Source organism: Canis lupus, chromosome 21 (genome assembly GCF_003254725.2).
Source record: "Canis lupus dingo isolate Sandy chromosome 21, ASM325472v2, whole genome shotgun sequence".
In the NCBI taxonomy this organism is placed as follows: Eukaryota; Metazoa; Chordata; class Mammalia; order Carnivora; family Canidae; genus Canis; species Canis lupus.
In genome coordinates this window covers 41,531,495-41,541,128 of record NC_064263.1, presented here as the reverse complement: position 1 = coordinate 41,541,128, position 9,634 = coordinate 41,531,495, and the positions used below count along the sequence as shown (strand labels likewise).

General features: G+C 42.2%; 1 protein-coding gene across 2 annotated transcripts; it reads right to left on the bottom strand.

Moving 5' to 3' along the window:
- Nucleotides 1-553: 553 nt before the first annotated feature.
- On the bottom strand, nt 554-3,802 carry SPTY2D1OS (SPTY2D1 opposite strand). Of its 2 annotated transcripts, none has more exons than XR_003141283.3 (4): nt 3,592-3,802; nt 3,066-3,170; nt 1,327-1,364; nt 554-665 (listed from the first exon to the last, which is right to left on the bottom strand). XR_003141283.3 is itself a non-coding variant. In XM_025459722.3 (4 exons), exons 1-2 carry the CDS (start codon nt 3,658-3,660, stop codon nt 3,078-3,080), a joined length of 162 nt encoding a protein of 53 aa, XP_025315507.1. In that variant the 5' UTR covers nt 3,661-3,802; the 3' UTR covers nt 554-665; nt 1,327-1,364. The 2 variants fall into 2 exon arrangements, 1 of the variants encoding a protein (XP_025315507.1); XM_025459722.3 differs by having other exon boundaries at nt 3,078-3,170.
- Between the last annotated feature and the right edge of the window lie 5,832 nt (nt 3,803-9,634).

The following is a 9,634-nucleotide window of genomic DNA, read 5'->3' as shown; positions in this document are numbered from 1 at the left end:
CCAGGCTCTTGTTTGGCTCTTTTCCTTGGCACATAAAAACATGCCAAGGGGTTTGGGGTCTAGAAGGTCTGGATCTTTTTTTATTTTATTTTTTATTTTTTGAAGGTCTGGATCTTAATCTTGACTGCAACCCAGAGCTGTGGGGCTGGTAAGATACTTGGGGCCTCTCAGCTTCATTTTTGCCATTTTGTTAAAAGGCCAGTGCCTAACCCAGAAGGTTATAAGATTAAAATAATGTATAATTTAGCACCCAGTATTAAAATGAAGTCCTTTCTGCACACAGTATTAGCCTTTTCTGTAACATTTTTTTGACCCTGGAGCCTGGACAGAGGAGAAAGGCTATATTTGGGAACTAGGTCTACAGAATACGGGGCAAATGGAACTAGTTATCTTAGTCTTATTGCCAGTCTGAGAGACTGAAACTGAGGGGACCCAATCACATCCATCTACCCCAACTACCTCCCCACCCTCCATCTCCCTGTTTGCAGCTAAGGAATACCAAGTCTTATCTTAAAAAGTACGGAATTTTTTTTTTACATAAAATGTGACAAAATAATGTGCAATTACTTTATGCTAAACCAACAACAGGAACTGTACAGCTGGTCAGGTGAGCTTCAGAGCTGCATTACTTCACCAGGATCATCTTTGCTTACTTCCACCGGGGTCTGGGGAAAGAAAAGTATGTCAGGTGGACCTCACCTAGTGTTTGCTTGTGTGTGTGGATGAGGCAATTGCCCTCCTTGCCGAGGACAGGCTCTATCCTTTGTCCAGTCCTATCTCTTAATGCCTCTGATCCCAGTTGCCAGGAGGGCTTAGCCATGTGGGAGGTGACAAGAGGCCAAAAAAGAACAAATATCCAAGGTCTAATGGGAAGAGAAAAGATCTCTAGCACCAGAACCACTTTATAAACTGCCGTTTACTTGAGGAGGGAGGGTTAAGTGTAGGTTGCTGGTGTGAGCTGATTTAAGAAATGTGACCAAAGCCTGGGCACATGAAATGGCCCCCCCGAGCATAATCCTAGGTCACCCATGTCAGACAGTTTTGACTTAAGGCCTGAAATACCTTTACCTCTACATCTCTGTGTTATTTGAGACTGAAGAATTTAAGACTAATGACTCTTAGGAAAATATGTATAAAAGAAAGACATGAAAGACAGAAGGAACCCTCAGTGAATAATAGTATGTAAGGTACAACCATTTTCTAAATAAAGAGAAGACTATTCGTTTCTAAAGTTACTAGAGTTGAATTTTGATGCTTAGCTCATTTATCTGGGGGAGTACATTTCAAAGTAGGTATAGAAAACAAAGGTATAGAAAACACACTTACCCCTCCTGGGGGATACTTATATCCCTTCCACATGGTTCCTGCAATGAGAAGCAACCATAAGACAACAATCATTGTGGGGCTTCTTGCTCAGCTGGTGGTGTGTGCTGGGGACAATAGGTGGTACTGAAAGGTGTGGTGGTCTATTCCCTGAGTCCTGGGTACTGGGCTGTCTTCATTCAAGACCAGATGGTGGATTGCCCAGCATGTTAGTTCCTGGCTGAAGAGCTTTGTGGTCTAGTCTAAACAGCAATGACTCGCCAGGGCCATTTTGGGGGGCAGAGATCAGACACCAATTGTGACATCAGCTCCTGTGACCCTGCGGGGACCAGTCAAAGTGGTAGCTATGGGACAGTTGAGTAGGACGCCTGGTGTGTTGGGTCCAAAGAACCCTTAATAGAAAGGCCCTGTTCTCCGGTGACCCTCCATGGTTTGGATCTAGCTGGCATCACATCTTTATTAACTCATCACCTGTCAGAATATTAACTATTGGTTTTATGCAATCAGATACAAAAAGCACTGTTATGTAAACAAAACAAAACGGGCCCCGGATTAATTGGGAGGATTGGCTAGGCATGCTGTGAGCAATTACTTTATACACTATTGCTAGACTATTTGAAAAAGAGAAATCTTCCATTTTGTGAAACACTACATTAAACACACATTATGCAGGGTATGCCTCCTCACAACTTCCCTGGAAAGGGAAGAGAAGGAAGATGGGTGTTATGCTCATTCCACAGCTGGAAAATCTGAGGTGGTTTGGTTTGGGCAGGATCAGAGTGGCAGTGGCTCAGCTAAGCAAGTGCCCTGTGCCTCCACCCACATCCCTCCCCCACACAAAGGTCTGGCTCAGTTGGGTCAATACTTACATAGAAATCCTGGGGTTGGTGGCGGAAAAAAAAAGAAACTTCATGGCCTATTTCTAGTATCCCTGGGGTTGGGACATGATGCTCCTGCTGTCCAGAGAAGTTTCCCAGAAAACCCGCTCCTGTCACTGGCTTACTTACTAAGTAAAGTTGCTTACTGAAGTCTTACTAAGACTTTAAGTTTCTTTAACAGCGGGAATATCTTTTGAAAAAACAGGTCTGAATGAAAGGGAGTAGGATGTGGAATGTGTGCAAGAGGTTGAGTCCAGAGACCTGTGCTTGCATCCCAACTTCACATATGGAGTTGGTCTGTATGGCCTTGGGTAACCAATTAAGGTTGTTGTCACCAATAAATCTTCGTTGACCAGTTCATTATTTTGCTCGGTTGTTGATGCTTTGCATCAAATGCTTGACATGAATTCCCAAATGCAATCCTCACAAAAATAGTAAGATACTGAGCTATCCCCATTGTACAGATGAAGAAAGTGAGGTTTAGAAATTAAACTTTCCCAAGGGATTGAACTTTTTACACAGCTAGTGAGTAGCAAAGTTAGGGCTTGAATTCACTCACATTAACTCTAGTCTTGGAGTCTGCCAAAAGGGGCACTAAAAATGCTCATTCAACTAAGTATAGAGTTTGTGAGAAGCTAATAGACCGGAGGTCTTTGAAAAGATAGACCTAGGAGATGTGCTTAACAAATCTTTGAAACTTGGCCTGCTGTCCAAAGCAGCACTTGCTGTATTCTCTTACCCTAACACATACCTCAAGCCACTTTCCCTTTGACAGTTTGTTTCCCAGGGGGAAAATAAACTCTCCATTGAGATTTTAGGGTGTCACCACATTCTCTGGAAAGGGAGGAACTGAGTTCAGCAGACCTGACCACTCACTCAGAGTTGCGGGTCTTCATCCAAAGCCCAGCTCCTCAGTCGTGTCTTGTTCTCCTGAACAGGCCACTTTTCCTTCCACTTCAGAGTTGGAGGCTGAGTCAGAAAGAAATTTAAAGGCAGAAGTGGTTCTACTTGTTGGCCTAGTAGGTGACTGCCTCTGTAGGACCAGAGGGGCTCTCGGGAGGTCCCACCAATGTCCATATTGCCATTCCTACCAGTGACCACTGATCTCCTTGGCCTAAAAACCACTGTCTTCAGAAACTCTCTGATAAATTCTGTAATGCTTTGAAATAAGTGCTATTACATACCCAAGGGGCAGGTGGTACTCAGAGATACCCCAATGGGAAGAGAAGTAGCCTGGGAAACTAACTTGCCATTGCATCCTGACCTCTATTTAGTAGTGAGACCTCAACTATCTTTCCCATTTGGTCACAACTCCCAGCTGGGAGGGTGAGTCAGGGCCAGAGCCAGGATGGACTACTATCAGGGATCCACAGGCAGGGCCATTACTTACCATGAACTCTGGAAATGTGCCCATGTAACATGCAAGTCCAACAAAAAGCATCCAGCCAAGCACGATCATGATAACAAATAAAACAATGTCTAAGACACAACTGCAGTCAAAGACTCTTCACCAAGATCTTGGCAGAGGAGTGTGCTCATGAAACCCTCAGTTGGTAGAGGTCTTGCATGTCAGTTCCAGTCCTTGGCTCCAAAGAATCTGGAACTCCCTAGTGGAGAAGTTGGAGTCCAGTAGGGCATTGTGACATCATTGGTCACATGGCCCAGGCTCACATGTCAAAGATACTGCCCCAAGACCAGTAGCTGAGCAGCAAACTTAGCTTTTTGTAAGCATTCACTCATAGCAACAATATGAAGTAGATTCTATGAAGACCAGTCTTCTTAGCCTAAGTGACTAGCATAGGTCACACAGCTGATGCTCCAGATCAGGGCCAGGACTCAGGGCCCAGCCATCTGTTAGGAAATTGGATTCCCTAGAATCCAGCAGGAACTGGAAAGGGTGTGTTCTTAGGCCTATGACAGCTGTGAGTGCAATAAACTCAATTCTAGGGCAGTGAGACATCTCTTATTTCTGTCCCTGCAACCCCCTCATCATCTCAAGGGCTCTGTCACCACCATTTTAGACCATTCTTCAATAGCTTTGGTCAGTAACTCTCTGCTGGTTCTCCTCTCTTGGCCTTCAGAAGCCACAAGGAAATTCTTTCATCACAAAAACCTCCAAATGATGCTGTGGCTCCTTCCTGTTTCTAAATTTCCTTTTATGCCCAAACTTCTGAAACACTCAAAGCCTTTCTTCCCAAACTCTACCTTTCTTCCACACATTGCATTCTGACTTCTGGCCCCCACATGGCTACTCAGATGCTCTCGGAGGTTATCAAAATCTCCTTTTTGTCAAGTCTAATGATCTCATCTTCACCCTTCTGACCTCATTGTACTGTCACAATGGACCCTTCTCTCCATCAGAATTCTTTCTACAGACACATGTCCCCATGGGTTATGTTGATATCTTCTTTATTTTCATTATTTTAAATTATGAAAATAACAGGTGCTCATGGCAAAACATGAAACCACCCACAGATATCTAAGAAAAATTTAACTATCTCCCCTCTTTTTCCCCTTAGTTCCCATCCCCATGATGTAACCAAGCCTGGTGTGTACCCTTCTGCCAAAGAATCTTCCATGGGCTTGCAAACATCAGTCCACATGTAAAGGGATAGAAGGGTTTCTTTTCAGTGTTGCCTTATTAAACGTGATCATACTACCTATGCTACTATGCAACTTGCTTTTATCCTGTTAACAATGGATAAAAAAAATCTAAACACATTCTCTTTTTTTTTAACAATAAGCTTTATTGAGGTATAAATCACATATGATAAAATACACTTTTTTAGTGTGGAGTTGAGGAGTTCTGAAGCATGTGTCAGGCTTGTAACAACAACCATAAATAGAAGAGAAAAAAGTTCGATCATCTCACAAAGCTCCCTTTGCTACTAGTGTCCTCCCCGCTGAACTCCCTGCCCCCTGGAAACTAACTATCTGCTTTTGCATTTTCCAGAACTTCACATAAAGAGAACTAAAAAACTCATTCATTGGCTTCTTTCACATAACATAATGTTTTTAAGATTCATCCACATAGTACAGTAGTTTGTGCTGTTTTATTGAATGAACATATGGTCTGCTGCATGGACATAGCAGTTTATCAATTTACCTGTCAAAGAACATTTGGGTTGTTTCCAGGTTGGGTTATAACGAACAGTTACTATAAATCTTTGGGTACAGTTTTTTGTATGAACGTTAAGTTTTAGTTTCTCTAGGGTGAATCCCAGTGGGGGTATTTGAATCACATGGTAAGTGCTTGTTAAAAAAAACCTTTATCGCTAGTTCTCAGCAATTTTACTTTGATAGGACCATGTAATTTTCTGCATGTTTCTTCTATTTGGGGTTTGGTGAGCTTCTTGGAACTGTGGGTTTATGGTTTTCACCAAATTGGGAAAATATTTGGCCACTATTTCCTCAAATATTTTTTCTGCCTGCCTGTCCCTCTCTGTGACGTCCATTGGATGTCTTTAAGACCAGTACCCAGTGTGAACATGTCCCACAGCTTGCTGGTGGTCTTTATTTCATTTTGAATTTTTCATGGCTTTGTTTTTCAAGTTCACTCATTATTCTCCTTGTCTAATCTTGAGACCCATGCAGTGCATTTTCATTTGACATACTTTTCTTTTTTTTTTTTTTTTTTAAGATTTTTTTATGAGAGAGAGAGAGACAGAGACACAGGCAGAGGGAGAAGCAGGCTCCATGCAGGGAGCCCGATGTGGGACTCGATCCCGGGTCTCCAGGATCACACCCTGGGCTGAAGGCAGCGCTAAACCGCTGAGCCACCTGGGCTGCCCTCATTTGACATACTTTTCATCATCTCTTCAAGTTGTCTTTTTATTTTTTATTTTTTATTTTTTTTTATTTATTTATGATAGTCACAGAGAGAGAGAGAGAGAGAGGCAGAGACACAGGCAGAGGGAGAAGCAGGCTCCATGCACCAGGAGCCTGACGTGGGACTCGATCCCGGATCTCCAGGATCGCGCCCTGGGCCAAAGGCAGGCGCTAAACCGCTGCGCCACCCAGGGATCCCTCAAGTTGTCTTTTTAAAAAATACTTTCATTTTTTTTTCCACATCATGTTCATGTTTTCCTTTGCATCCTTGAGGGTTTTTATAAGACTGATAATAAACATTTTAAGGACACCATCTACAAATCTATCATCTCTCTCATTTCTGGAATTGTTTTGATGGTTGATCTTTCTCTTTTTGTTATGGGCGATATTTTCCTACTTCTTTTGAATGTCTGGGAACTTTTAGGTTGGATGTTCAACATGGCAAACTTTACAGGGCTGTTTGCTGGACTCACATTCCTTTCAGTAGTGTGGGGTTTTCTTCCAGGATGTTTGGGCTCAGTTTGATTCTTCCGAGGCTTGCTTTAAGACTTGTTATGGTGGGCACAGAGCAGCTTTTACTCTAAGGATAATTCTCCCCATGACTGACCCTTCTGATTCCCACTGGGCACTCTCTCTGATGCCTGTTGTGTTCAGTTTTTCAAATGTGTGGAATTTGCCACAACTCTGAGCCTCTTTGGGATCTCCAAGAAGTTTTGACCTGCTGTTTCGGGACGGGGGACGGGGGGGGGGGGGGGGGGGGGGGGGGGGGGTGTTGAGTCTTATGGAGTTTTGATATGCAGAAATTCAGCAGTTTTGGTATGCAGAAACTCAGCTGGGGGTTCATGAGGACCCTCTGGAGATCTCCAGAGTTCTCTCTCTCTGCAGAACCCCTTCTTCTCCAGGCCTCCATCCTGCAAATTCCTAGTACTCTGGACTCCTTTGTACTCTGCTCTTTCTTTACAACTCAGCAAGATTACCCCAGTTTGGGTAACCCCTCTGTGCTGCAGTCTGAAAAATGTTTCCAGGCAGGACGTTGGGGGCAATTGTAAGGCTCTTCTCCTTTCCTGTCTCTCAAAGTTCATAGGCTTGTGCTGCTTCTTGTGCAAAAACTGAAAACAATTACTGCATCTATTTTGTGCAGTTTTCCATTTGTTTTTGGAGAGAAGGCGACTCCTGTAGCAGTTGATCCTTATTCTCATTCTTTTTAAATTCCTGCATAATACTCCCCATTTATTTCCTTTCTCCTCATGATGACTATATCCGTCCAGAGACGGAAACCACACAGTAATTTCAACTAAGAAAGCTAAATAAAGAGAATTAGTAAGTAGGAACAAGAGATTAACTAAGGAAAATGCAGAAAGCTCTACATATATAGAAATAGCATATACAGGGAGAAGCCACACCTCTAAGGCTGAGGCAAAGCAACCAAGGAGGAAACAAACTTGCAAGAGTCTCTCCTTTCCAAGGCTGAAATCCAAAACTTGTTGAAGTGGTGGCCATCACCAACTGGGTGGTAGAGAAATCCAATCTGCTGCAGGCCAGATGTGACAATTAGAGAATCACTAGATGCTGGTGAAATCGGCCACAAAGTCTCCAGAGAAGGTTCTGGGAGGTTTACTGATCATCGCTGAGAATCTGCCAGCAGAATATACCAGGAAGCCACCCTGTGGGGGTGCTGGTGGTATAACGCAAGGCAAACTGTTCCATGGAAGGGATGCCATTGAAACTCAATGGAAAAGTCCAGAGAAAGGCCACTGAAACTCAACAGGGCTGACCACACTGGATATGCCCCATGTGCCACTGGCAGCCACATAGTAGAACACGGAGAACAAAGGCATGCTGGGACCAGGAAGAGAAGTTTCTTCCTCCTACCGTATCTCCCCAAGGCCCTCTATTGGTAAAACTTAACATCATGCCCACTAGCAAGGAAAAAAATGTTCACAAGGTCCAGCTCCATTATAGCAGAGCCAGCAGTGCATGGTGGATTCAGAGTTGAAGGACAATGAATTCCTAAATGGCACACTGTGCATTTAGGTTTTCTCCAACTTTTTTTTTTTTTTTTTACCACCATAAACAATGCTGTGATGGTTAAACCAAATTTCTTAGACAATTTCTTTTGAGTATTGCCAGGTTTTTACTTGTTAACCAGTAAAGCAGCAAGATGACAAAAAGGGTATGCCAGTTCAGATAGAGCACGAAAATGGAGGCTATGTAAAATGCCTACAGAAAAAGAACTAGCATAAGAAAAGAAAGATCATAATTTCATTTTCATAAGGACAAAGAATATCTTTCACAAGACAAAGGTTACTGTGGAAGGGTCGCCTGAGAGGCAGATACGCTGTCAATGAACAACAACATAAGCTCCATACATCTAAGTAAAGGATACTGGTTTTTGATGCAAACATTTTTAAAATTTTCACGAGATCCAATTTGCTTATTTTTTCTTTTGTTGTCTCTGCCTTGGTGTCATATCCAAGAAATCACTGCCAAATCCAATGTCGTGAAGTTTTTTCTTATGTTTTCCTCCAAAAGTTTTATTGCTTTTTTAAAAAATTTAAAAGATTTTATTTATTCATGAGAGACATAGAGAGAGAGGCAGAGACCTAGGCAGAGGGAGAAGCAGGCTCCTCGCAGGGAGTCTGATGTGGGACTTGATTCCAGAACCGCAGGATCTCACCCTGAGACAAAGGCAGATGCTCAACTGATGAGCCACCCAGGTATCCCTAACAGCTTAATTGTTTTAGGTCTTACATTTAGGTCTCTGATCCATTTTTGAGTTAATTTTTGTAATATGGTGTATTAGATAAGAGTCCAAATCATTCTTGCGTATGGATGTCCAGTTTTCCCAGCAGCATCTGTTGAAAAGACTGTCCCTTCCCCCATTGAATGGTCTTGGCACTCCTGTCAAAAATCATTTGACCATGTATGCAAGGATTTATTTTTGGGCTATCTATTCTATTCTACGGGTGAGGTACTTAGGTAAAAAATCATAGATAGACAGAAAATAGAATGGTGAGTTGCCACAGGCTGGGAGGAAGGAAGAGCAGGAAGACATTATTTAGTAAATATAAAGAGTTTCACTTTTAGAAGATGAGGATTTTGGAGATGGGTGGTAAAGATGGCTGGGCTACATTATGAATGTATTTAATACCAGTGAACTGTGTACTTAAAAATGCTTATGAAGGTAAATTGTAGATTATGTGTATTTTACCCCAATAAAAAATGAGGGAAAAAGGGAAAAGAAAAGTGATGAGGATACATGTCTCTGATATTTAGAATACTAGGGTTTCATCCCTGAACAATATGTCTGATAGAACCAATAACTATGAAAACAAAGAGTGTAAACAGCTACCAGAAGAGCACCAAAAAAAAAAAAAATTCATATTTTAAGCAAGCCATTCTTGTGACTTTTCACAAGCTGCAAACAAAGATGTAGAATATACACTTTTCCATTTCTTAGTTTGGGGATCTTTTGTGTCCTTTAAATATCATTAACATCTTTGTACCTGTGTCTTGGGTATTTTTATTTCAGGAAGACAAGTTTCCTAAGGTAGGTTTATAGAACAAAAGATATGTCAGATTACTTTGCCTAAAGTTTGTAGCAA

Coding starts and splice junctions, on each gene's coding strand:
- SPTY2D1OS (XM_025459722.3), bottom strand. CDS start 3,660: ATGATCGTGCTTGGCTGGATGCTTTTTGTTGGACTTGCATGTTACATG. Junction 3,171..3,591: donor GCACATTTCCAGAGTTCATG/GTAAGTAATGGC, acceptor TTTCTGACTCAG/CCTCCAACTCTGAAGTGGAA.